General features: G+C 46.6%; 3 protein-coding genes across 6 annotated transcripts; 2 read left to right on the top strand and 1 right to left on the bottom strand.

Moving 5' to 3' along the window:
- The first annotated feature begins 5,810 nt into the window (after window positions 1-5,810).
- On the top strand, window positions 5,811-12,780 carry LOC120704807 (acyl-coenzyme A oxidase 4, peroxisomal-like). Of its 4 annotated transcripts, none has more exons than XR_005687689.1 (12): window positions 5,811-5,953; window positions 6,349-6,455; window positions 6,581-6,658; window positions 7,192-7,315; window positions 10,825-10,898; window positions 11,004-11,063; window positions 11,344-11,453; window positions 11,548-11,678; window positions 11,811-11,887; window positions 11,982-12,153; window positions 12,260-12,352; window positions 12,481-12,661. XR_005687689.1 is itself a non-coding variant. In XM_039989332.1 (12 exons), exons 1-12 carry the CDS (start codon window positions 5,863-5,865, stop codon window positions 12,598-12,600), a joined length of 1,266 nt encoding a protein of 421 aa, XP_039845266.1. In that variant the 5' UTR covers window positions 5,811-5,862; the 3' UTR covers window positions 12,601-12,780. The 4 variants fall into 4 exon arrangements, 3 of the variants coding, with proteins under 3 accessions (XP_039845266.1, XP_039845267.1, XP_039845268.1); XM_039989332.1 differs by having other exon boundaries at window positions 11,548-11,707; window positions 12,481-12,780; XM_039989333.1 differs by having other exon boundaries at window positions 10,828-10,898; window positions 11,548-11,707; window positions 12,481-12,780.
- Window positions 12,781-20,616: 7,836 nt separating this feature from the next.
- Window positions 20,617-21,616, bottom strand: LOC120704809. The gene is made up of 3 exons (XM_039989335.1): window positions 21,316-21,616; window positions 21,150-21,230; window positions 20,617-21,068 (listed from the first exon to the last, which is right to left on the bottom strand). Exons 1-3 carry the CDS (start codon window positions 21,599-21,601, stop codon window positions 20,749-20,751), a joined length of 687 nt encoding a protein of 228 aa, XP_039845269.1. The 5' UTR covers window positions 21,602-21,616; the 3' UTR covers window positions 20,617-20,748.
- Window positions 21,617-25,420: 3,804 nt separating this feature from the next.
- LOC120702152 (RING-H2 finger protein ATL8-like) lies at window positions 25,421-26,511 on the top strand. The gene is made up of 2 exons (XM_039985905.1): window positions 25,421-25,426; window positions 25,749-26,511. The coding sequence occupies exons 1-2, from the start codon at window positions 25,421-25,423 to the stop codon at window positions 26,184-26,186; spliced, it is 444 nt and encodes a 147-aa protein (XP_039841839.1). The 3' UTR covers window positions 26,187-26,511.
- The last annotated feature ends 991 nt before the right edge of the window (window positions 26,512-27,502 follow it).

Here is a 27,502-nt window from a genome sequence, read left to right on the forward strand (position 1 = left end):
TTACTGAAGTTGAAGGCCGATCAGGAATTTGTATGGAGAGAGGAATATCAGAAGGCATTGGATGAAATCAAACATTATCTGGTAAAGCCTCCGGTATTGGTTCCTCCCCAAAAGCACAAACTGTTTAAATTGTATTTATCGGCTAATGAGCGTGCTATCGGATCGGCCCTTATTTAAGAATTTGAAGAAAAAAAAGAGCTATTTATTTTGTGAGTAGAAGGTTGCTGGATGCTGAAACCAGGTATTCTCCTGTCGAGAGATTATGTCTTTGCTTATACTTCTCCTGTACCAAGCTTAGACATTATTTATTATCGGCTGAATGTGTTGTTGTGAGCAAAGATGATGTTATTAGATATATGCTCTCATTGCCGATTTTAAAAGGGAGAATAGGGAAATGGATTTTGGCATTATCAGAATTTGATTTGAGATATGAATCGGCTAAAGCAGTTAAGGGTCAAGCCATAGCCGATTTTGTTGTGCAACACTATGGACCAGAGCTAAGCATGGTAGATCTTGTTCCTTGGACTTTATTCTTTGATGGATCTTCGTGTGGGAACGGATCTGGAATTGGTGTGGTGCTGATTTCCCCTCGTGCTATTCTCAAGGGAATTCAATTACTTCGAGAGATCAAAGCCGATGCTGTTGAGATTTTTGGAGATCATAGTTTATCTTGGTGGCCACTGATTATTTCACCAAGTGGGTTGAAGCAATTCCTCTGAAAAATGTTACATCAAAAGAGATGATTGAATTCGTCAAAGAATATATTATCTATCGGTTTGGTATTCCTCAGACCATTACGACCGATCAGGATACTATGTTCACGTCAGATGAATTTAGGGAATTTGCTACTAGAATGGGGATTAAATTGCTGAATTTTTCTCCATATTATGCCCAAGCTAACGGTCAGGCAGAAGAATCTAATAAAGGGGTCATCAAATTGATCAAGAGAAAGATTGATGAATATCCTAGAAAGTGGCATACTGTACTTCATGAAGCTTTATGGGCATACAGAATGGCTTGTCATGGTACTACAAAGGTGTCTCCATATCATTTGGTATACAGACATGAAGTTGTTCTCCCATGGGAGTTAAAACTTGATTCACGGCGTGTCACGTTTCAGAATCAATTAACGGCCGATGAATATTCTGCTCTGATGAAAAATGAATTAGAGGATTTGGCTGGCCGATGAATATTCTGCTCTGATGAAAAATGAATTAGAGGATTTGGCTGGCCATCGGCTGAAGGCTCTCATAAATATTGAGGCAAATAAAGCCAGAGTTAGCCGATGGTACGATAAAAAAGTAAAAGCCAAAACCTTTGAGCAAGGGGAATTGGTTTGGAAGTTGATACTGCCGATAGGAACAAAGAGTTCAAAATTTGGCAAATAGTTGCCGATGTGGGAAGGACCATTCAGAGTAAACATATGTGTTCCTGGCAATGCCTATATTTTAGAGACACTCGAAGGGGAAGAGTATTCTAGAACTCTTAATGGGAAGTATCTGAAGAAATATTACCCAAGCATTTGGGTAGATGCATAGCCGATTAAGTAAAAAGATTGGTTGAATTCAAGATAGCCAATGCAGAGAGTGTATTGCCTTTAGCACGAAAAATAAGAAAAGGCTTGATCATATCGTAATGCGTTCAAGTGTTTTCGTGGCCGATATGACATGTATCGCCCTTAGATCAAAAAAATCTAATCCAGAGATGCATGATTTAGGTTTGACTTGGTTTTTTGGTTCGATTGTGATCGCAAGAAGGCATTGGTATATTTGGAGCGATTGTGAGATAGAAATTAATGCAAAATACAGTAAAGATAGAAGACAAGAGCCAACGAGGGAAGCCATTCATTGATTATATTTACAAAAGCCAGAATAGGCTGTTACATGCTACAACCTAGTCTGACTCTTCCCCGAAGAGGTTGCTAATGACCCCCTCCGAGCTAACGTCACGGGCGACGGCATCAGCAGGGTAGTAGAGGTCCTCAATAAGCTCCTCGAAGGCATCGCGCCGCGCCCTCGTGACATGGTGGAGATGACGGCGATGGCTCTGGCGGCGCCCTCGTGAGCCCCGTACTCGGTGACCTCGGTGACGCGGGCTGGAATGTTTTGGAGGCACGCGGCGACGGTGTCCCCCCTTGCATTCACCGAGTCAATGGTAACTCAAGCGGCGTCCAGTAGATACTGGACTTGTGCCTCTAGCTCTAAGAAAGAGGAAGGGATTAGAGTGGAAGATCTAAAGGTCATTAAAGAAGACATGGTTCCAAAACTTACTTGCGGCCTTGGTGTCGGCGCTGGTGAGTTGGCCACGGATGATAACCTGGTCCGTCCATGCCCGGTCGAGGTCGCTACGGGCCTCGTTGAGCTGGCGGAGGAGGCCGCGGATGTACTCCTGGGTGCCTGCGTCCAGGATCCGGAAGTTTGGGGGGAGTTCCATGGCAGCGTATCTACAGAGAAGAGCAGATGGTCAAAAGCAGATCAGAGATGCAGCATTTACAGAGAAGAAAACAATGACTTACCCTAGATGGGGGCGGAGTGGCGGAGGAGCATCAGAGGAGCCCTCACCGATGCGCTTGTCGTTGGCCATCTGTCTTGAAGAAGGAGAGGAGGCTAGGGTTTTTTGGGCTGGAAGAAGAAGAAGGCAAAGAAAGCTTTGGCCGATGAAGAGAATACAGTGTCGATGGGGTGATTTATAGCCCAAGGCAGGGAAGGTGAATCGGTTACGTGCCCCAGCATATCCCTTACTCTTGGGTCTAATCGAGGGACGTGGGGGTAAAAAGACGGAAGGTGAATCAGCAGATTCTCATTGTGCGGACGAGAAGATGAAGGGTTGAGGGCAAAGAAGAGATTTTCACTCGCCACCCGCACGGGAAGCGAAGCTGCAGTAAGTGAAAAGACCGTTCGGCAGCATAATCATGACAAAGGTTTAATTTCAAAGTAAAAAGGACATTTTTACTCCGAAATTGGGGGGGCATGTGTTGACACCATTTTTTAACACGTGTCAACGAAGGTGATTTCGGTGAAGGAAAGGTTGCCGATTTGAAAGAAACCAAAAGATGCACAGTGTTGGAATCGGCCGATCGAGTCCGTCTGATGGACCTGAGGAGTATGCCGCGAAGATGCTGATTTGTCCGTTCTGGTGCTCGGCCGATGGAGAGTTACCGATGAAGTCCAGGAAGGAGAAGAGGATACGGACTCTACGAAAATCTTGATGATTCGGTTGTAACATTTTAAGTAGTTTATCTTTTAGATAGTCCTTTCTTTAGAGTCAAGTAATGTTTGCCGTAATCAGCTAGGACTTGATAGCGCTAGGCTATATATATCAGTTATAAGGGACCGAAAAAACTGGATACACATCCAATACAAAAAAATTTACAATTCCTTTGTACTTTTTCGGCGACTTCGCTTTTTCTTTTCTTTTTTCGACGAGTTCTTTCAAGTTGATCAAGGACGCCTCACATTCGAGCGACTAGATTTGCTGGTGAGTTTTTGTTTTATCGAGTATATTTGAGCTTTAGCTACCGGGCGTATTGATGTGGCTTCGTTCAAATCTATTCAAAAGTTATCGAGTTTATCTAGGCTTTGACTTCCGGGCACATCGCTGTCGTCTCGTCTAGATTTATTCACCAATTATCGATATCGGCTAGATTTGTAGGTTTTCCTATGCTTTTTGGCCATTATCACATCTAAAAACATACTAGATCGGCTTTAGGTTTTGGAGTAACACTTTTGTTATATGAAGAGCCGGTTTAGATTTGTTTTTAGTTTCATATCATCTGAGTTACACATTCGTAACCTAGATCTTTTCATACATACACGACTGGCTGTTTAAAGCCGGTTTTGTCGTTTAGTGTATCGGCTGATCCTGCCGATACGCTCGTTTACTACGTGCTTGCATTTAATATCTTTTTGTCGTCCATAATATCGGCAAAGCTTGCCGTTACGCCCACCTGAGAGATATTCGGAATCCCAGCCGATACGCTCTCGAATTTGACTTTGTTTTCTCCCTTGTCAATTTCAGGTCAAATTAACTGGCACGCTTGGTTGACTTTTTCGTGCATGGCGAACACTTGCCCTTGGATTCCAGTGTGTTGATTTTTGTGTCAACAGTGATCACCATGATACTCTTCCAACTCGGTTATCTAGTTTACGGTCTTAATAATTGTGGGATGAGACTTTCCACTAAGACTGACCTTATTATGATACTATAGTAGTATTGTTTAAAAAAATTGAGAAATATGGTTTTTACTATGCTTCGAAAAGAACATTTTTACATTAAGACTTTAAACTTGACACGCAACTTCTCTAAAAATAGAGTATTTATGAGTGGATGAGCTTATCCTTCCAAAGATCCGTATGTAAGGAGTACGCAACAATAACCTATCTCGAAAGTCAGCGTGTGCATGTGACAACTTCCTTGTCGGCCTGTAGCCTCCTACTCCCTCCTTCCCTGTTTATAAGGCATACACGTATATCAAGATTCAAACCTTGTCATCTTTGACCAATAATTTGACTATTAAATTTTTATTTTTATAATGCAAATTTCATATGATTGGATTCATAATCAAATATATTTTACAATGATTATAAGTTTATAATCAAAAGTGATATAATATATGATAAATAAATGGTCAAAGTGTTGTTTAGAAGACCGTGTCATGTTCCACCATGCCTTATAAACGGGGAAGGAGGGAGTATTATTTGTTCCTGCGAAAACCGCGTAGCCGCCTTAAAATGATATTCAAATTCCATGTATCCACCATATAATTAACTTGTAGTACAGGTCAACTTACAATTGTCATAAACTTACTAAGTTGGCCAAACATCTATCCTTAAAGTGCAAGGTTTTTGCAGAAATAAATTTGTAGATTAGGAAGCAACTCTTCCTGTTCTGTTCGGTTGGTCCAGAAGCCGGCTGATTCCGATTGATTCAATAGTTTTTGTGTGAGAAGAAATAAGCCGAAAGAAGACAGCTGGTGGTGCTGCTATTGGCTAGCAGAACAGAGTGGAGCATAGTGACATAATAACGTTTCAGAGTGCCGATCTTTGTCAAACATATATGAATGTTGAGTACTGATGAATTAATGTGAGATCCGGCCCAATTTGATGTGGCCCAGTTGTGTCCCATGAGTGTTGTATGCACATGTTTAGTACCATCTTACTAGTTGAGCAAGGGTGAAGTCAACTTATAAGTCTTTGTCCTCCAGCTATAGCACCTCCAGATAAACCCTTTTACCTGAAGCGAGGACGAAAGCGTAAAGTAAGTTGCTATGTGTAAGCAGACTCGCCCCTCGGAAGGGCTGGATTGTGCGCGGGGTGTTACAATTAATGACACAAATCATGGATTAGTACAATGAGCAAATAAAATTAAAAACTTTTCTCAAGTGGACGCGTCTGCATTGCATGTTAGGCATGTGTTAAAGCCTTAATTACTTAGGGGGTGTGTTTGGATCCAACAAGTAATAAAAGTACTAAAGTTTAGCACTAGCCCATCCAAACAAAAGTGCCAATGGGTGGATTACAATTTTAGCCAAGACTTGAAAACTTTAGCAAGAGTAGGAGTTCTAATAGGTGCCCTTAGAATTATCAATTAGCATATTTTAAGTAAGCTTCACTGTATAGTATATATATATTAAACGCATTGATACCGTTTTTTCAACTTCCACACGGGTTGAGTACTCCATCTCGTGCACATTAGAGTATTATAAACAGCTGGTCAGTGCTTCCGGCCTCCGATCCGATCCATTGCTGCATCCAGTTCGTGTATAAAAACGCATGTACAACTATACAACATCGCGCTAATTAACTCTCGCTTACAGTTCTCGGCAATACCAAACAGTCTCTGGAGATCGTTCCAAAGGACGACATGAGGCCTTCAGAGCTTCAAAAGCCGGCGTTGGACATGTCCGTCGCTTGCCCTCGGCTAACACCGGCAGCATTAGCCTTTCCAGCAGCAGGTGCGTCAACTGCACACACCCACAAACTTAACTACTCAGCGCTAATAAGTTTTTATGGACATTTGGTGGGAATGATTAGACGCTTTTAATAAAAGAAAAGCCTCTAATCAACGTTTTTGTGGACATTTGGTGGGAACGATTATACGCTTTGGTGTAGGAAACTGAAACCACTTAGTTTTCCTGCTTTTTTTGCTTCAATAAATTCCATAAGATTGGACCAATCGAAATAGTTTGAGGGAGTAAGTCGAACCTAAATTTTATTTGAGGTGGGGGTGGGGGTGGGGGTGAGGCGTGTTTGTGCGGGGAAGGTGGGGGAGACAGACCAGATAGTAAAATGAACTCTTTCCCTGAACATATAATCATCTATAAGTGACACATGTTTGTTTGGTTTCTAGTATCCGACTACTATCAACTTGATGAATTGCTGACGCCAGAGGAGAAAAGTTTACGAATCAAGATCCGGAGGTTTATGGAGAATGAAGTTGCCCCAATAATACCCAAGGTCTGCATGTACCTAGCTGCTAGGTTTATATGTACTTATTTTGTTTTCTCCTTCTATCTATTATTACATTGGCGCTTCCTGATGCTTAATTTACTTTTTGATTCTTCTGTGGGTTCCTTTGATAGTATTGGGAGAGAGCAGAATTTCCATTCCACCTTATTCCAAAGCTGGGCTCTCTCGGTTTCCTTGGAGGCATCATCAAGGTCCGTATGCTGCAGAGAACTTAAGTAACATAGTTTGAAAAATAGTAGAATACAGAAATCCTCCTAGATCACTTATATACATGAAAATGGAAAATGTATCAGCTTAACTCAAGGGTTAAGCCATCATGATGATGAAAAGTTTTTGTCCATAGTGCAACCCAACTCTTAGTGGAGAAGTGTGGTGAAGGCGAAAGTTGGTAGCCATGAAGAGGTCGAAGGATGGTGAAAGGGTCTGGATTTCCCTGTTTTTGTATTGTTTGTCAAAATCCAGATGAAAATTAAATGATTATCTATTGTTCACTGAGGATCTTTGATATCTTTATATTTAAGTCGTCGCATTTAGGATTCCACAGAATGTGCTTGCTAATAGCTGTCTTAAGTACGTAGTTTGTGGGGTTTTAGTGTTTACTGCGGGCAAGTATATATGTTGTTGTAACAGTATGTATATGGATAACTGGTTTTTTATATAATTTGCTTAACCATGTCAGAGAGAACGTTAAGCTTCGGATCACACATTTTACCCTTGGTTTCAGGGCCATGAATGTCCTGGGTTATCAGCGACCGCTTATGGTATTTGCATATCAGAGGTTGCTCGTGTGGATGCAAGCATAGCCTCATTCTGCCTGGTTCAATCGTGTCTTGCCATGCTTTGCATTGGTAAGTACTAACATAGTCTCTGTGGGATGAGCCACAATGTATGATGTTTATGATATGGACACGCTCTATATGGTAGCACTATGCTTTGGAGTTTCTAGAAAAAAAGATACCATAAAGAAGATTAATTTGTGAAATTATTTTATTCAATGATGAAAGTAACATCTATTTTACATTGTCAATCCATGTAAATCTCTATATTACTGGTAGGGGTGGTAATTATCATGGCCCTTATGCCTCCTTCACAATCCAACTTATCTCTTACTCATTTTTGTTCAAAAATACATAAGGTTTTTGCCCGATCCCTATATTTGTTAGGCTAATTTTTTTATCCCTTTACAATGGTTATGGTTAATAATGTTTTAGGTCCCAACTCTGACCTTTCTAAAAACATAGACCAGAGAAAATGTTGACTTTGAAGGAATAAATCGAGCGACAGATCATATGTGTTCCAGTATCAAAATTACACATATATGATGACGAAAGTAGTAAGTATCATTTCATAACCCACCCATAACCATTATTTAGCAACAAAGCAAGCTACCCAAATACTTTAATAAATGACCTGGTTTTCAAGGACAAGGATAAATAATATGGATATAATAGGAACCCATTCAATCAATGCATGCAAGCGTATAATAAATAAAGGTTACTAGGACAAAATTATGACCAAGGAATATGCTTGCCTCCCTTAGTCACTTGCTGCTGCTCAGACTCTTCAAATTCTTGCTCTTAGAAATTCTTGAATGGTACTACTCATTACGAACAAGCCAAGTAAACACAAGGACATAATAGAAAGTAAAGGATATAAATTAAAATAATACATGGAAAATAGAGACAAAGGTTCAAACTAGTTCTATGCGTTATAGCGATCGATATGATACTAAGAACGCTGAAAACGGACTTGAAACACTAAGGATACGCTAAAAACAACTATGCAATGGCTTATTTGCAAGAAAACTCTCAAAAAGGGCTAAATAGAATGAAACTAAGGGCTAAAACATAATTTTATATAAAACCCCAATGTCTAATGTGCTAAAACACTAAAACAGGAATGCGGGTTCAAAATGTAGAAAGCCTAGGGGGTTTTCTGAAAAAGAAAGGGCTGAAACAAAATTTTTTTGAACATATGTGGATGGCGGGTTGATTTTTGGAAAAATAAGGGGCTTTTCTGCAAAATTGCCAAGGCTGACCGGGACCGGAGGAAATCCGATCTACAGCCGTCGGCTGCCGATCGGACACCACGCGAGTCCCGAGGGCCTTGACCGACGTGCTGGCGCCGCTCAGCCGGCAGCGGGGGCTCGTCGGCGCCATGCCTCCTGGTGCTATGATGTGCCAAAAATTGGGCGAAAGGGCGCAGGAGAGAGAGAGAAAGGGCGCAGGATAGAGAGAGAGAAGTAGCTAAACTAATTACTGTGTTTTGGGGCTCGGGGATGTTCAGTAGTGGTCCTCAGTGTGAGGAAGTGGTGGCAGCGCTCAGGTCAGGCCGTGAAGGAGCTTCGGCGCGCAGGAAGATGCCGAGAAAGAGGTGAAATGGAAAGGGAGCTCACCGTGAAGCTAGTGGAGCGAGCTTGAGTGGGCGAGATGCGGCATGCATGGCGGAGCTCGGTAAGCGATGGCTAGGACATGTGTGCGAGCGAGGAAAAGTTGGTGTGGGGGCGAGGGTGTGGCACGGCTGCGAGAAGAAAAGGAGCATGGATTGCAGTCAAGCCGCCTTTGACATCCGTGCCGGGGGGGGGGGGCAACTTTGTTGGAACTGAATTCGAGCTTTGCTTATTAGGGAAGAAGGTGCTAGCTTTGCTTATTAGGGAAGAAGGTGCTGATGGGTGGGGCCACTCGTTACAGAGGGAATGATGGGAGGCGCGGGACGGGTGAGAATCGGCGTAGGAAAGGGAAGGAGAGCTCGGCCTGAGCTGGAAAAGATAGGAGGAAAAGAGAAACGGGCCGGTGAGAGAGAAAGTGGTCGCCGGTCCACATAAAGAAAGAAAAAAGGAAAAGGAACAGAAAAGAGAAAGAAAAGGAGCAAAAATGATTTTCCTATGTTGAGAAAATAAATAAACTCATAAATAATAGAATTAAACTCGAAAAAATTCGAAAAAAATAATTCTGGAAATAACTAGAGCTCAAGGACAATCAAATGAAAATAAACTATACGCCGTCATGAATGCAACATTTCAAATTTGGACATGTGATGAGTTTTAAATATTCCAAACTTAATCTTCTTGAAGCCTCAAAATTATATAACAAATCTAGACACTTCTAGATGTGAAATTTAGGGTGTTACAAACAAGCACAAATTCTAAAGCATATATTTGAATAATTAGTTTAATTTTATTTTGTGGTGCTTCTTGGCCTGGCGTGGGCCACCGCAGCCCGTGCCAGCCCAATTCATCATGACCAGGATAGAGGCCGTCGTAGCATGCATATGTGAGGAGCTCGTCATTCACTGCTGGGCCACACGTTCGCCGGGCCACATTAACTGCTGCAGAGACCGCATGGCTGCTGCCTGCTGGTTGTTCAAATGAACAAAAATAAAGCACGCAACTGTCTTGCAGTAGTCTTGATTTGCTCCGTGCAGTCCGAGAGCTCAGCCTTGCCGACATACCCACTCGATGCTGTTAGTTCCGACCATGCTGGTGTGCTCTCTTATTAGTGAGATCCAATTGCAGGATTATGATCTCACTTTCATGGAATTGTATCGAGTATGAACTTTTAGTTTATATAGAATCAGTCTAGCAAACATCGCTGATCGTATGAGCAATCATAGTGACTAGGTGGGCCGCGCACCTCGCTGCGCCTAGTAGTGACGATGGGCCTTGGGCTAGATTTATGGGTCGGAAAGTTTGGTAAGGAGTGGCTGGGTTGCGTAGGGAGATTCTGGCACCACGGCCCAGCGGCAAGCAAGGAGCGAGGTGGGCCGAAATTCAGGTCCAGCAGCGGGCTGTGTCTAATCCACACCGTCACGGTGCCACGCGTCACGCCAGGGGCGCTGGAGCAACCGGAGGGGCATTCGCTTCCTGATGTATAGGGATTAGACTATACGTGCACAACAACCTGATAGGTTTGGGGCTTTACTAGTAGACACTAGTAGGTGAGATTCAGTTTTGGATATGAAGAACTGGTTGTGGTTGAGCAGACGTGCCAGGAGATAGTGCTGGACGACAATGTGGCGGTTAAACACAGAAACTCCACACAGGCCATCACCCAAAGGAAACAGCCCTGTATCTCTGTCTCTAATCCTGATGAATAACTAGGGCACTGGGAAAGAATAGTTTAAGGGCAGCCAGGGCTAGGCCTGAGAGGGACCAACAAATAAAATCAACTAATTTGTTTAAATGTGCTTTAGGATTCATGCTAATTTTTAGGAGGGGAGTAAGAGCGATTCTTGATAGATACATACCGTAAGATGTAGCGCCACCTAGCCGCTCAACTGCAGTTAGACGGTGTTTATAGCTTGCAAACACTTACCTGTCTGTGTACGTGCATATGTCTGCATATGCGTGGTAATCGAGCAGCACAGTTGGGATCTGAAGCGCAGGACAAATATTTGCCATCATTGAGCAAACTGCACAAGGTTTGCGCTTATGTAAGTGAAAACAGTCAATTCCATGTCACTTTGCTTGGCCAATTCAATTCGATGCCTAAGCGCCTATAGCATGTGTTAACTTATAATTAACTTGCACATTTCCAGGCCATGACAGAGCCAGAGTATGGTAGTGATGCAAGCTCTCTGAACACTGTAGCTCGAAAGGTAGTTATTTGACATGTCTGTTGCACCAAATCATTGATAATGGCCTTACGCATTGGATGATGCAAAAGGTCGGATCTTTATCCGTTTTCTAAAAATATATATTCAGATCCATAGTTTCTGGAGGACCTCATTTCTACAATAATTCTATGTCTTCAGCCAAGCTCAAATTATTAATTTTGTTAGTGTTCAAATTTACTCGTTTTGTTGATACACAGATTTTGGACTGATTGTCTACTATAATTTGATCGATCTTGTGGTATAATCTGAACTTCTTGAATAGGTTCCTGGAGGGTGGGTGCTAAATGGCAGGAAACGGTGGCCTGGGAACAGCAGTTTTGCAGATGTGTTGGTTGTTCTTGCTCGGAATACCAGCACCAATCAGGTCAATGGGTAAGGTAGACTATATATTCATGCATTGGTATTGTTCACATTAACTTTGTATGTTAATGTTATTTTTTTTGTGTCGAACCATAATATATATCAGGTTCATTGTGGATGGAGGAAGCCCTGGTCTGAAGATCAGCAAGATCGAGAACAAGGTTTCAATGAGAATTGTCCAGAACTGCGACATCGAGCTGGAGAATGTGTTCGTGTCTGATGATGATCGGTTACCTGGTGCCAATTCTTTTCAGGATCTTGTTAATGTAATAGACATGTCTTTCACACACATGCCCAAACATATGTTAAAAACAGCTTGGTAGTCCACAACAGGTAGAGACTAAACAACGTTGTTGTCCTTGAGTGCAGTCGCTTGCTTTCAGTCGTGTCATGGCTGCCTGGGTCAGCATCGGCATCGCAGTAGGGGTGTACGACGCATGCCAGAGGTTCATCATTACAGCTAATAATTAAGCTTCTGTTGACAATGTTTTCATGCACTCATTCTTGCTGCGCTGCCCGAACTGTACTGTATTTGATCAGGTACCTGGGAGAGAGGAAACAGTTCGGCGTACCACTAGCGGCGTTCCAGCTGAACCAAGAGAAGCTCGTCAGGATGCTTGGCAACATCCAGGCCATGTGGCTCCTCGGCTGGCGCCTTTCCAAGCTGCACAGCTCCAGCAAGATGACCATCGGCCAGGCCAGCCTGGGCAAGGTCAGTTGGCGGCTTTCATTTTGTGGGTGCAGAACTCATTTGAAAATTGACTGCCAAGAACTTATACCGTAACATATGGACATCGCTATAACAATCAATCTTGCAGGCATGGATCACGAAGCAGGCTAGGGAGACGGTGGCGCTCGGCAGGGAGCTCCTTGGTGGCAATGGCATTGTCACCGATTTCCACGTTGGCAAGGTAGGCTGTTGTGACAGTTTGTAATTTTTAGTTTGCTGTTTTTTCTGGTCATTGGAAAGTCTGGTCCTCTATTTGTTCACTATCTAATTAGTGCCGCATTTGTATATGTGATGCACAAATGCATGCAGGCATTCTGCGACTTGGAGACTGTGTACACGTACGAGGGTAGCTACGAAGTTAACGCCCTAATAGTCGCACGGGAGATCACTGGCATCTCCAGCATTAGGCCGACGACAAGCCGGCTCTAGTGTTGCAAAACTGTGAACATATTATGGGTAATCTACAAAGGGGACTGTACAAGGCAAAAAAGATTAATCAAATCAGAGATACTTGCTCTTCAATCCCCACAAGACTATGCATTGTTGAGTAATTAGGCAATTGTATGATTAAATTCTGAAATAAATAAATATTGAACATAAATAGATCTAGCATGAACAGTTCTATCATACTAGTAGCAAGACACAACATGATCATGATATCAGAAAACATGATTAAGAAACGGATCAAATAACAATACACTTACAGAGTCTTGGCCTTCGGGAAGACGAATGTCGCTGATGGGATGAAGACGGTCTTACGGACAGAGTGCAGCAGATGACAATACGCTGCAGCACCAGCTTGGACGGAGAACGAGTTGTGACGAAGATCTTTGAGCAGTCGCGCAAGGTGCTTCTCGAAAACCTTATTCGCCTTCTCCCGGCGCAGAATCCCAAAGGCGAGCAGAATCCCAAAGGCGAGAGGTTCCGAAGACTTGCTCTCCTTCGGGAAGACGAACGTCGCTGATGGGACGAAGACGGTCTTACGAACAAAGTGCAGCAGACGACCATACGCTGCAGCACTAGACTTGGACGGAGGACGAGTTGTGACGAAGATCTTTGAGCAGTCGCACAAGGCGCTTCCCAAAAACCTTATTCGCCTTCTCCCAGTGCAGAATCCCAAAGGCGGAGACCTGCTCTCCCGTTCGCTAGTGCATGCCGACGCTCGGAATGGAGAAGATTACGATGGAAACGCAACAACCTCGAGTCGTGATCGGATCCGTAATCAGATTAGAAAACCGATTAACCATCCATAGATTTCGGCGGACCATTCACACACATATCCAGCGCCGGCGAGGCGAGCAAGTGCGCGCGTGTGGAGCTTATTTTGTCTCCCACACACATAGCTTGGAGAGGCGAGAATAGCTTCACTATTTAAGTTAGCTATTCTCACATTCCACAAGTAAGGTGGGACTAAAGGCTTGCACCACTCTTTCACTTCCTCATGCTCACAAGGGCCTTTGAGATTTACCATGTAATTGTGAAATATTTATATGGGCCTAGCCCAAATTCCAACATGCATATTGTACTATAGAGATAGGTGATGTGTCGTAGACATGGTAAGCTTCATTACGATATGAGATATAATTGCCTTGATGGAGCAAAAATCTGGAAGCTACCCAGCTATACTTGTATATATGTCAGACATAAAACCCAAGCAAACCCTTCTCTGGATGTTTGACTTCCAGCCTGAATTGATAATTATTTCACTGTCGAACACTTTCAGATATTTGTGCCATGATGTGTTATCTAGATGTGGTTTGCTCTAAGAAAAATGACTCTGTTGAAAACAAAGTTTAATATCAGATTGAGACTAACATGTATGTCAAGAATGAACACTTCTAATGAACACTTGCAGAGAGGAATAAACAGAGAAATGAATTGGAGTTATCCCATGAATAAAATATTTTAATTAATTCAATCTGATAGTTTTATGGAAACTCTTGTAGAGCATTTGTAACATCCCGATAACTCACTAAATTAAATCGTGCGCTAAAACTGTTTCTTGTCGTTGAGCTCGACCTCTCCTTAAAAACCCTAACCCCAACTTTCCGGGAACCTCCCCGTCCCGATCTTCCGATCCCCGAAGGACCTGACCCGACACCCGTATCCAGCACCCTGTTTCTCCCTCGACCCGCGCGTCGCGCTCACGCGCGCCCAGGCGCCGCGCGTGGCCGACCGAGCGCCGGTGGCGCCGCGAATCCCGCTCTCTCTCTCTCTCCTTTCCTCCCTTTTCTTTTTTTTTCTCTTTTCCATTTCTTCCTCCCTTTTTCTTTTTTTCTCCCTTTCTTTCTCCCCTTCCTTCCTCCTCCTCCCTCTCTGCTCCCGAGCGCCGCCCGCTCGGCCCTCCCTTCCCTTCCTCCTCCCCGAGCACGCCCGGCCCAGCTTCCCTTCTCCTCCGCGTGCACGCCCCGGGCCCAGCGCACCAAGCGCCCCGCGGCCCCCTCGCCCACCCGCGCAGCTGCAGTAGCTTGCCGCCACCGTGCGCACGCGCCGCACCCCACGCACGCGCGCGCTAGCCGCACTGCGGCGCGCCGAGCCGTGCACGCCGCGACGCCAGCCGTGCAGCCGTGCCACGCCGCCGCCTGCGCACACACCCCACACCCCGGCCTACCCCTGCTCCGCACGACTGCCCCGCTCGTGCACCGCCGCGACGTCGCGCGCGAACGCTCAAGCTCGCCACGACGCCGGCCCCGTGCGCCACCACCACCGCGCGCGCTCCCTGCTCCGCCCACACGCCCACGCCACGCCACGCCGCCGGTCCCGCTCGCCCTGCACCCCCGTACCCCGCTCCGCGAGCGCACCCCGCCCACTACCACCGTTGACGGCTGGACAGCACCGCCTGCACCGGGTCGCCGCCTGCCCGAAGCGTCCCATCCCGCCTCGCCGCACGCGCCGTCGCCCTGTGCACGTACGACGCTGGCGACCCTAGCACAGCGCCGCCGTTGACGCCCGCCACTGCCCTACTCCCACCTCCATCGCCATACTCCCACTATAAAAGGGGCTCGGCGTCACCCCTGAGCCCCGCATCCCCGGCCGCCACCGCCCACTGCCTCCCAGCACCACCACCCGCCATTGCTGCCGTCACCCCTCTCCCGTCGCCCCACCTCTGCGCGTCCCCCCTGCCCAAGGTGAGCGGAGTAATCGACTCCCCGGAGCTCCCCACCTCCATGACCGCCGCCCGCTGCCGCCGGCCGTCGTGGCTAGGCCACCTCGGACCGCCTCTGGCCGAGCCACGGCTAGGAGTCGACCCACCTCCCTCCCCTCTCTCGTTTCCCCCACCCCGGAGCCACCCCGAGCCCCTGAGCCGCCGGATTTGGCGCCGCTGGCGACGCGCCGTCCCCTCCCCTGTTTCCCAGCGCGGGGGAGGAAGAGGACAGGGCCTTATGCCCAAAGGCCCCTCCCCTTTTCTATATTTAGTAAAAGAACCTCCCACCTCTTGACCTTTTTGCAAAAGAAACCCCTCCTTTTATTATATTTCAAAACAGACCCTCCCACCTTATAAACATAATTACGAATAAACCCCTGACCCTTTTAGAATAACCCAAATGATTTCTAAAATACGAACCAAGCCCCTGCCTTCTTAAATTTAATTACAAATAGGCCCCTGGACCCTGATTTAACCCCTTAACCTTTGTTTAACCTATCATTTCACGCACCAAATAAACTCTGATCAACTCAAAACTCCACCACGCCTCTCATAACATAGTTTTGACCATGCCATTAGGAATCCACCCAAAAATATTACTCCGTACCCCTTATCTTATGTGTTTCCGATTCGAGCTCAACGATTGATCTTTATTTTCTGAGTGTTGATTGTGTGCTTGTTTGTGTACGTTGTAGACCACGGAGTGAACGAAGGAGAGCACGTCAACGAGCAGTACTGTGAGCAGGTGAACGAGGACCCGTTCCGCGACCCCGAGCCCGAAGGACAGGACCTCCCCGAAGGCTACGAAGACGGCAAGTTCAATCCCATCCTTTGATGCATGTTTCTGTCCTAGTTTTATAAACACAACCCAATGGCCTATTTTATAAAATTGCATATGTTTTGCTTGCATGAAAACACGGTTGGATAGCCACCCCTTGATTTGTGATGACCATTCCTTGACCACCTAGATTAATGTCTGATTTTGCTTGGACGTTAATCGATATTATAATGCTTAGGACTTTACTCATAATACGATTTATTTTATAAAGAAAATGTGTGCGTGTGGGATGGGATAAATGTGGTGTTTTTGTAAAGAAAGTTTAGACGGGATGGATGGCATTTCTACGGATTTGCCATTTGGTGTGCTCGTGCCAATGTGGCAGGGCAAAGAAGGGAGATATCCATCTTGACGTGTCTAAGGACCGAGTTGGTGTGTCATCTCACCTAACTCCTCTATCGTGCAAACCACTCGACCGTTGAATGGGCAACGACGTAGCATGAATCCCACTAGTTGGTGTGATAGCCATCAGGAGGGCTGAGAGCAACGGGAGACCAAGGAGAAGGGATATGCTCAGTGTGACTTATACCCCGGTTATACCTCAGAGTTAGGTCGATGACCCCTTGGTGAATCCCGTGATGGCTAGTCAGGCTTAGCTAAGGTGGGTAATGGCTATGTTGGGATCTACACCGACACGACGGTGTTCGAGATGTGGTATCCTACTTGTGGGTAAAGTTGCACACCTCTGCAGAGTTAAAAGCTATTCGAATAGCCGTGCCCACGGTATTGGGCGAGTTACGGTGTGGTCACATAACTAGTGTTTCTTGGGATGGGCTGGTGTGAGTTGTTTTGGAATTGTGTCCGGCAGTTGTGCCGTGTGCTACGACGGACGGGGAGTCCGGTAGCAGTTTAAAACTTAAACTCCGTGTTACTCAAAACAAAAACTGGTTTCTGAAATGTTTACTGCTAAATAAACCCCTGCATAAAATTTAGCTTTCTGCAAATTAAACCGTAACATTATCCTTGATATACCTATGCATATTATTTTGATATAACCCCCTCCGTGGGTGTGGTTGGACTTGCTGAGTATGTTTGTACTCACCCCATTCTTACTTTTTATAGAAGAAGATCCAGACTTCGTACCAGACGACACTGAGTAGGGTTATCGTTCTACACCCAACCTTGCCTGTGGAACCGGCCCTGTCCGAGATGTTTTCGCTGACGCAGTACTCTGAGCCCGAGTTAGACCCCATGTGGGTTGCAGTCTGGTGTTATGTCGTAGCTTGGCTACTTATTATCATTATCTGTATTGAGTGTCCTCCAAGGTTTGTATGGTTATGAACCATCTGATGTAATAAATGTGGCATCAGCCTCCTGGGACTGATGTTTGTATCATATTTAAGTTCTCTCTTGTGAGGGGACGCTTCAGCATTTCACAAGTTTTCTATAGAGTTCAGGACCATCAAAATTGGAGTCTTTATGATCAAAATACGAAGCGAAGGCAAGGAGTGACCAGAAAGTCCAACAATGGCGTGGGAGTTTGAGTATGTTTGCCTACCCAAATGTGATCATTAGATTGTGCTCAATCACTGCACTTTGAGTTGCCATCGGAGAAATGACTTCTTAAGGCCTGGTTCGTAAGGCCCGGAATAGCCTCCGTTCCGATTTTTTTTATTTTTTCCGATTTATCAAATATATATGCCGATTTTTTTTTGCAAAAATGTCACCCAGCCGTTCATCTGGCGGAAGGTAGGTACCACCGGATGAACCGGCGGTAAGTTCGTTGGCCCACGGCCCATGTAACATACCGCCGGTTCATCCGGCGGTACCTACCTACCGCTGAATGAACTGGCGGTAGGCGCTACCGCCGCGCTACAGCCGGCTATAGCCGCGCTGTAGCCGGACTGTAGACCGATACTGACTATCGCCGTTTCAAACGGCGGTAGGTCCTCCCATTTTTTTTAATTATTTTGTATGCTTTCTGGGCTGTAATTATTTGTTTAATTATTTTATAGGATCTCTGTGTTGTAATTATTTTCTTTACGCTTAGAGATATTTCAAAAAACAATAGAGATAGCAGAGGTTATGGAAATACTTTTTTAAAATCTAATACAAATTAGATTTAACTCTAGGAGAATGTGAAAATATATTTTCATAAGATATTATCATGAGCTCCAATTATAATTTCGATGTCCTGTCACCTTGCATCGGATTCTTCTGCACCCCCACTCGTTCACTGTGTGTGGATGTGATGGTACGTCAATTGACAGCTTTGAGCTTTTCAGGTTGCGTGAACCATGCCTATAGACCAAATACCTCCATCTATAAATAGGGACATCACCCCATCTCATACGAAATCACTAGACATCCCCGTACTACCACCATGTCTTCCTCTGGTTCTACCTACATTCCGTGGAATAAGATTAGAGAACCTGTGCCTCAAGGAGTGCAGGTTCCAATGTGCTTCTGCGGTTCGTTGTGCAAGCTGATGGAGTCCAAAGTTTTGGGTGATGACTTCGGCAAGAGGTTCTTCATGTGTGACAACTACGAGTATGATCCGCCAAAGCGCTACGGCAAGGACAAACCGAAGGTATCACCTTGCACTATCTAGTTTGCGCCTTCGGAGTACAGTAAGTTAAATCTAACTCGGCTTGGAAATAGAGTCCACCACCTCTTTGTGATTTCATACAGTGGCGGGATACGGAGCAATCGACCGAAGCTAAGGAACACGTTGAACGCGAAACAAGGTGGGCTGCGGAAAGGTGGCAGCGAATGCTAGAAGAGGAAAAAATGGAGGAGAAGCGCAAGAAAGATAAACAAGAGATCCAAAAGAGGTTCGCAGATGTGTAACGTCGGTAGGCGGAGGAGCGTGAAGTTGATAGGGAGAGGAAGTGAGAGAGGGCCCGCCGTGCGAAGGAGGCGGGGCCCAAGTCTATTAGGAAGGAAAAGTATCATCGGTGCACTCAGTAGATCACTATCATTTAATGTCCGAATTTCATATTCCATAAGGCATGTTAGGTCTAGATGGAACACGACGTTAGCGTGTTCCATGTACATGCCAGTGCAATTGTATATGTAATTTCAATGTTTAATTAATCTACATTGTGTACTTTCTACTATAAGTACCCGTTTCATAAAACATGAGCTACAACTAGACTTTTCAGAAGTATTGGTGTACAAGTAAACTTTTCATACCGACGTGATGACAACTCCATGAGGTTATGTCGGCCACTACACACAATAAAAACAAACAAAACAATCACCCTACATACATTAAACATAAATAAAGTAGTGGTCCACATAATTGAACGCACACAACACATGACATGGCATGTCAGGACCTGTTGCAAGCTAGGGTAACGAGGTCCTAGCATAAAATTAACATGCCTTAGGTAATTCCAACAAACAACACTATATAGACAGGTGGAAGAGGCTGCCGAAAATAAACACGCAACATATTGACCGGGCAGCTACATTATTTATTCAGACGGAGCAGTACAACATCAATCATTCATAGGCAGTACCCTTATCATGTCCCGCCCTGTCTGCTTTCGCACGCTCGCATTTGCGTACATCTTCATCCCCCTTCTTCAACCACTCTATATATTGCTGATCACGACGAGTGATCCACGTGTCAATCCACTCATGAAAATGACACCAATGAGTATGCGTGTCATCACCAGCGTACTGTCGCAAACAAGAAATGATTCAAAATTATAAAAAATAACAAAATATATTTACAAATTAATCTATACTTGTGATGTTGCACCTCTTTTTTGGAATTCCTCGATATTCTTGCAACACCAATACCTCTGGCCAAAAGTCTCGTAATCACGAGATATGTTCGGAACACAACACATCTAGCAATAGCAATCGGGTGGCTCTACACCTTTAGGCCATACCTTGCAATCTATAATACATCTATTGGGATCGTTAGGAGAGGGTCCAAAATTAGCCTCCATTTCCCGACGAAAAGCTGCCCGGGAGAATGAGGAGCTCATAGCTATTTGTTTGGACTAACTAAAAATATATGGAACCTGAATTGCATGTCTGTGCTCTCGGCAACCACATGGTCACCTTTTATACACGCAGGGCTGCCTACATCGTCCAAGCACTTTAAACACAGATACGACCTCTCACTGATCCTGACTTCTGCTCTCGCACGCTCCGCACCGCTCACTCCTCCTACTTTAAACAACGAGACGATGTCTCACTGGTCATGACTTCAGCACTTGCATAGTCCACAGCGCTCACTGGTACTACTTTAAACACCGACACGACCTCTCACTGCTATACCCCAGGACAGTAAAAGCTGTGTCCGTTCACTGCGGCACAGTACTGCACTCGCACGCTAGGACAGGCAAAGCAATCAATGAGCATCCTTTGAATGTGACCTTATGTCACTTCACTTCATAGTCGAATCCAATGCACGAATAAATGAGCCCGACACAACTGTGCAGCGGGAAATGACAACTATATGCATCCTATGTCGGCCGCAATGTTCAACACATTCATATTCGAATCCAATGCACGGCACCGGCCTAATCGTCATAATCTCACTGCACGGACACATCCCATCGCCCATCATAGTCTACACATGCCTACATAACATAGTCTGACGGAACAAAGTAATTAACAAGCTACAACATGTACACTAAATGCGTCCGCGCTTGCCCCCTCTCCTCCTGCCACGTCGCTCTGCAGCCTGGGCCGCCCTAGTGTGGTGCTGCGAGTACGTCAGTGGTTCCAGCGGGATGGTCTCGCGAGTGGACCGACGACCCTGCTCAGGAACAGGCGTCTGCTCCACCTGAGTGTAGTCCTGCGTCGCGGGTGGGGCGCCCCCCAGCTGTGAAGTGCCGACGACCTCCTGTGTCGGTGCAGCAGAGAAGAACGTGTTCACCCACTCCATCTGCGCGAGGTCGTCCACGTCCTGAATCTCCTCATCGTCGTCTGTCCCTCCCACCTGCTGGTACTCTGATTCATAAACCTCCATCCATTAATGTTCAATTAAGTATGTACTTGTTATCGCAAATTAACAACTCGTTTTAGACGTACCTAAATCGTGTATTGGACGACGAAGGGAGGACGATCCGGCGCCGTACGGATCTATCGGCGGAAACGACGACGAGCCGGGCACTACATGAATAAGAAGTACAAGTTGATGAATAAAGTTTTGCATAATGCGGTATTGTAAGTGACACGAGGATAGAGTATGATTTACCTGCCGAGTACAAATGTGCCGGCCGCGGCACGTACGTGGGCCGAGCTGCAGAAGCTGAAGGTGTCGCCATCGTGACGGGTGGCGGTGGTGGTGGACCTGACTGTGCCGCGGGTGCAGACCGTCGTGACGATGGACCGGCCCCAGGCACCGGCCCACAACTGCGAGGTGGGAGCAAGGTGTCGTCCTCACGACAAGTCACGGCTCGCCGAAACCGCTTGCACATGTCGACGATCTTCTGTAGCGTGCTCTGGTGCTGCGCGGGCGTCATGTCATGGTACTGGCCCATGCTCGATGAAGCCTAGGACTCAATCGCTCGTATGACATCGCACTGAACCGAGAAAGTTGTAACATCATATGCAATCAGTTTTGTAGAATGCAAAATCAATCAGAGAAACGTACCGCTGTGGTGAAGTTCTGGTCTCGAACTACGGGGTACGTCTCAGACACCCTTGCGGCCTCGATCTGAGCATCTGGTGGAACGTGCACGACACGTGTGCGCGTCCTCAGCAGGTACCACCGTAGGTAGTCCACGAATGCCTCGTCGCTATGCGGCCGATCCTCGAAAATGATGTCGTCAAGGGCCGCGGCCCAGGAGTCGACGTAAGGATGGATCTTGCCGGCCTACCGCAAGCCTGGTGGCTGGCCCTGACGTGTCCACCTATAATACAAAGATTGAGCGAATCAATGCTAAGTGGTAGGTTACAAAAAAATAAATTGTTAACATAACTATATATTCGATACCTGTGGATGTGAGCCTCCACTGAGTGCACAATCGGGACCGGGGTCTGCTGGTAGAGACCGAACTGCCTCATGACCTGGTTCACGTGGTACTCCTCGATGTGGATGTCGTAAAGGATCGGCTTCCTCATCATCCAGTACTCGTGGTCTCGCAGGCATAAGGAAGAAAGACCGCTCGGTGCCCAGGCGTAAATGTCGGCTGCAGTGTACGGAGTCCACCTCACGTCCGTGTCCACAAGAGCGTCAAACTGTCCCACGAAGTCGTGGTATAACTTCCTCGTCTGCACGCCAACCCAAGAAGGCTGCATAACAAAAAAATGTTAACCACTAAATCATACATTCCTGAAGGCATGTAACAATATGTAAAACAAATGATATAACGTACCCGTCTGAGGCACCACAACGAACCCATCGTAGGTCTATCGATGTCGTCGTGGTCATGGGACAGCTGGACGTATGGTTCGAAGTCTATCTCTGGCCTACCGACAGGGAAGCGCTCGTACGACCAGAGCTGTAACAGTAGAGGACACCCAAAAAAGATGGGCTCCTTTGCTGAGACCTTCGTCACGCCCGTGCAAAGGCCCCTGTAAGTCGCAGCCAAAACGGCTGAAACCCAGCTGAACTGTGGGACCTTGTGAAGTGGAGTATCAGCTATCGACCTCGCCAAAGGAATGAGCTGTTTGGGGCACGAGTCACCCTGGGAGCTGCAGAACATGACCCAGACGAACAGCCACTGTAAGTAGGCCTCCAAGTGTCTGGCAACTGTAAAGTCGTCTGCGTCTGCCCTCATGTAGTCCGCATTGAAAATGGTACGAGTCGTCAATGCAAATACGTAGGAACGTAAGTACGAAAATATTCAACATTTAAGTACTCACACTGAACTGTAGGAGCCACCTCTTTGTAGGTCAGTGTCCGTGGTTCGCAGGGAAGGGCCGGTATGGCAACGCTAGCTCGTTGCGCTGAACCCCGTCGAACCGAGCCAAAAGGTCGTCGCACCACGAGAGTCCCACATCCTCTGCACCCACGGCTCGTCCAGCACATGGCAAGCCTAGAAGCATCGCCACGTCCTGAAGAGTAGGAGTCAACTCACCGACCGGGAGGCGAAACATGTGCGTCTCCGGACGCCAACGGTCGAGAAGTGCCGCGAGGAGGGACATGTCGAACTGAAACCGTGGAGCCCTGTCCCTAGGTCGACATGCAGGGTCGGCCATATCTAGGCACATGGATACGTTTTCAAGTCGTAGTAGCTATCAGAATTTCTAAGGCATATCGTGTGCAGCAGTGCCGGGATATTGTGATTCGAAGCTTCATACGTCCCCCACCTCATCTCCAGCGCTTTCTGCTTCGCTCTGTAAGTTTTGTTGTAGCTAATTTTATATTTAAACTCCTCCTCAACAGCACAAATAATTGACTTAGGTTCATAACTAGGATTGTCCATGATCAAAGGGTACATGTAGTTAGCTATAAAACCTGCACTGAGGTTCCGGTGCTGTGGTTCTAGTTACTCAAGTAGACATGTGTACTCCACAACTTTTCTGACCTCCCAAAAATCCTGCCACTTGCCCATAGAAGCGTACACCCTGAAAGGGCATTCGCTTCTCACACAACACACGTCATATGTTCTCGGACTGCTCTTGACAAATTTGAACTATCTTTGCAAAGAGAGAGTGGACCAACGTTTTATATCTTCATATTGTCACTATTGGCATACACCGAACCGATGCATACCTCATTTTGCCTGTACTCCCAAGGGACCGCTTCACCTTTATTTACACTTAATTTTGAAAAATCATACCCGGACCAGTTGTGTGGGACATGATAATCATCATCATCATCCGAGGAATCATCATTCATTGCATTGTGCTGTTATTCACCCTCTCTCTGAAACTCTTCAACTATTTCTGGAATATTTTAACCTTCATCAGCCTGACCAGTTACTTGACGAGGTTCGTGTGCAGCATGTCTATCATCTTCTACAATCTCAAGTTCACCACCTTCTTCATGAGGTTCATGCATCATCTCGGTATCTTCCGATATTATATCTCCCTGCCTTTCATGATCCCCACCCGCTTTAGTACTAAAACTAATCTTCTCGAATGCTTGAACAAATAACACAAGCGGTAAGCCTCTGCTACTACTTATATTGACATAATTCCTCCAGTTTTGCGTCCCTTCAAGCGGCAATAGCTCCCAAAACACTGGTTCCCTTCGACTGACCACTGCCATGACAGAGATCTCATGTCCATCTCGATTAAGGCCGAAAGCCTTAAATAGCCAATTGGATATTGAAATCCAAGTCCTCTCTCTACCTCGGGGTATTTTTTTGTGATCGAGCTAAACTCTGACAAATCTACCCCTTCAGGACCATATCTAACTTCTCCTGACCCATAGAACACTTGAAAATACAAATCATCTGACATGCCTGCCAACATTTACGACAATAATTACTCGTCCTTACAATTTAATCAACGCCAATAAATATTTCTATTATTTTGTAATGTCTAATTCAGACCACAATTTAAATATTAATAATATTTTCTACACAGATGTCAACATACGTCGATCCTACCAATTTTTCATATTTGAATTAAACAAGCACGGTATATGACTCAGTTATATTGTATTGATGACCATTCCAATATTGATAGCATTTTTTATCATAAATTATAATTGTAAATCGAGTAATGGGACGTAATTAATTTTTAGGTCTATCTTAATTTGTTCTCTACAATTTCTATAACCGACTTATATTTCTAGGTTTTGTATCTAACATAATATAAATTAATAATATTTCTATGCGACTAATATGTCTATTTCAAGTCATTAATATATATATATAAACTAATATTCATATTTAAACTAATATTTTTAATTTCATGTACTACAATTTATATCTAAAATAATTATATCCAAACTAATAATATTCATTAAAACTATTTCTACACCCAATACTCTACACATGAATATATTTCCTAGTACTAGGCTACCTACTATTATTCATAAAAATAGATTTTAATGTGTACCTGAGACAAAACACGCTGGCCCTCGCTTCTTTCTCGCGCAGGGGCGGGCGGGCGACCGAGGCGCGCCCCGGCGTCCGGCCGAGCGCCGGCGCGCAGCAGCGGGCAGGGGACCGCCGGCGCACAGGGGAGCGGGCGACGCGGGCGAGCGGAGGAGCGTGGCGGCGCTGGAAGTGCGAGCGGAGGCGCTGGATGGAGCGCGGCAGCTTTAAGAGGGGGTCCTTTCGCCGGTTGGTTCGGCGGTAGCAGCCTACTGCCAGATGATCCGGCGGTAAGGCTCAAAAATCGCCGTTTCAACCGGCGGTAGGTTCCCGGCCCACCGACCCGGCCACCTACCGCCGATTGAAATGGCGGTATGAACCTACCGCCGGTCCATCCGGCGGTACCTACCTTCCGCCGGATGAACCGGCGGCTGGGTGAAATTTTTGCAAAAATAATTCTCCGTATATTTTTGATAAATCGAAAAAATAATATAAAAATAAAAAAAATTCCCAGATCGAATTTGCCCAGTTTGAAACCAGGCCTGGCCCGGAAGCGCGGTTCGTTTTGGAGGGCCCGAATCGAAAACAGGCCCGGTTCGGCCTACTTCCCTCTTCTTCTAGCCCAATTTCATTCCCCACCTCGCACCCTCCGGATCCAATCCGGATCGGTGTGGAGAGGGGAGGGCGCGACTAGTGGGCGACGGCGTGCGAGGCTGACGGCGCACCGGCGACGAGCTTGTGCGCCGCTGCCTTCTCACCCGTAAGCCCGGCCGCCGCCAATAGGGACGTCAAGAAGTTGGTGCTCCACAAGATCCCCACCGTGCCATACGCCGTCCGCCGAGGCAGCGGCGACGAGGAGTCCAGGGAAGCGGCGGCGGAGTGCGCCATCTGCATGGTTGAGTTCGAGGAGGGCGAGGCTGTGCGCGTGCTACCCCCCTGCGGCCACGGTTTCCACGCCGCCTGCATCGACAAGTGGCTGCACGGGCACTCCACCTGTCCCTCCTGCCGCCGAATTCTATCGCTCCGGCTGCCGCCCGACGAGCGGTGCAGCCGCTGCGGTGCGCGGCCCCACGCCGGGGACGCCGGCTGGAAGCCCACCTCCTACAGCGGCGTGCCGCCGTTCCTGCCGTAGGCAGCTACGCCCAAAAGGCAAACGATCTGGTTGAAATCTTCTCGTTCACGGCTAGCAGTAGATTTTTTTTTTTGATAGTGGCTAGCAGTAGATTTTACTAGTGCCTGGTTGCTAATGCGTAGTAATCCGGAACTGGAAACGGGGAAGCTGTTTAGGGCCTGATTGGTAGGGTGCACTAGAGCTTATCCGGCTCCCATAGTGCAGGCTTCGTTGTTTTGTTGGTTGGATTGGGCCTTAAGCCAGGCTCCAGCAATGCAAAATGGGCAGTACGGCCTGCATAGCTGAAAACGCGAGTCCTCCCCGTTTCCAGCAATGCAGGCTCCACTAAGCCAGCGCCGGCCTTTTTTTGTGGGGCCTCTTTGGTCCGTTGCGGCCCTGCCGAGGCCACAAGCAAAACTGGGGCGGGCACTAGGGTTACCGCCGGTACTGTTCCCATTTGAGCCTCACAGGCTCTCCTTGCTCTCTCGTGCCGCCAGCTCTCGTCTCTTGCGCTCCGTCGAGCGCCGTTTCGCCGACCGCCGCCGTCCCTTGGAGCACCAGACCGGAGGTTGGTACATCCGCGTGCGAGGGTAAGCTGGAAGATTTCCCTCTTTTCTCCGCCCCCCTCCCCCCTCGATTTGGTTTTTTATCCTTTGATGCATTTCTGTGTTGCTTTGAACGGCCCCATGTTTCGTTTCTGGTGTGATGCGATAGATCAATGTGCATAGTCAGGCTGATTAAATAGATATGAGGACCCATCGCGCGGCCTTCCCGACATGCAGACGAAGGGGGAGTAGTCGATGAGAATGTCCTGAGGAGAGTTCACATCGACCGACCTTGATGGAGCAGAGGGCGGCGCCGCTGTACGCTTCGCAGCACCGCCCTTGGAACCAGATCTGCCACCACTCATGGCCCTCCGGCGGACTAGGCGACGGGAACAGGGAGGAGATCTCGAAGCGGGGAAAAATGGGAGAAAGGGAAGAGACAATGGGAGGTGAGCGGTAAGATGAGCAGGTAGGGTTTGCGAGAGAGGGGCCGCTCCATTTAATACGGCAAAATGGGCAAGCACACCGGAATTGGGTCACAGTGCTGGCACCACGCCCAAATTAACCAACCAATCAAGCCCATGTTGCATTACCGGGTGCAGGCCACCTCATAGTGCAGGCATCCAAACACAATCTTACCCAGGCCAAAAGGGACAATGCACCCAACCAAACACAGGGATAAAAGCTTGCAAAAGCCTGCCTTGGGCTGGCCATGCATACATCTAGGCCAGGCTAGGACTTGTATAAGTAGCCAATCAGGCCCTTACTGCCTTCTTTTTATTCTGATGATGG

The sequence above is a fragment of the Panicum virgatum genome, chromosome 4K, assembly GCF_016808335.1.
Source record: "Panicum virgatum strain AP13 chromosome 4K, P.virgatum_v5, whole genome shotgun sequence".
Classification (NCBI taxonomy): domain Eukaryota; kingdom Viridiplantae; phylum Streptophyta; class Magnoliopsida; order Poales; family Poaceae; genus Panicum; species Panicum virgatum.

Bases quoted from the DNA above. Each gene is read 5' to 3' on its own strand.
- LOC120704807 (XM_039989332.1), top strand. From the start codon at position 5,863: ATGAGGCCTTCAGAGCTTCAAAAGCCGGCGTTGGACATGTCCGTCGCT. The intron at 5,954-6,348 runs GTGCGTCAACTG...TTTGGTTTCTAG, and splicing joins ATTAGCCTTTCCAGCAGCAG to TATCCGACTACTATCAACTT. The intron at 6,659-7,191 runs GTCCGTATGCTG...CCTTGGTTTCAG, and splicing joins TCCTTGGAGGCATCATCAAG to GGCCATGAATGTCCTGGGTT.
- LOC120704809 (XM_039989335.1), bottom strand. From the start codon at position 21,601: ATGGGCCAGTACCATGACATGACGCCCGCGCAGCACCAGAGCACGCTA. The intron at 21,231-21,315 runs GTAAATCATACT...TTATTCATGTAG, and splicing joins GGCACATTTGTACTCGGCAG to TGCCCGGCTCGTCGTCGTTT. The intron at 21,069-21,149 runs GTACGTCTAAAA...TTTATGAATCAG, and splicing joins TCGTCCAATACACGATTTAG to AGTACCAGCAGGTGGGAGGG.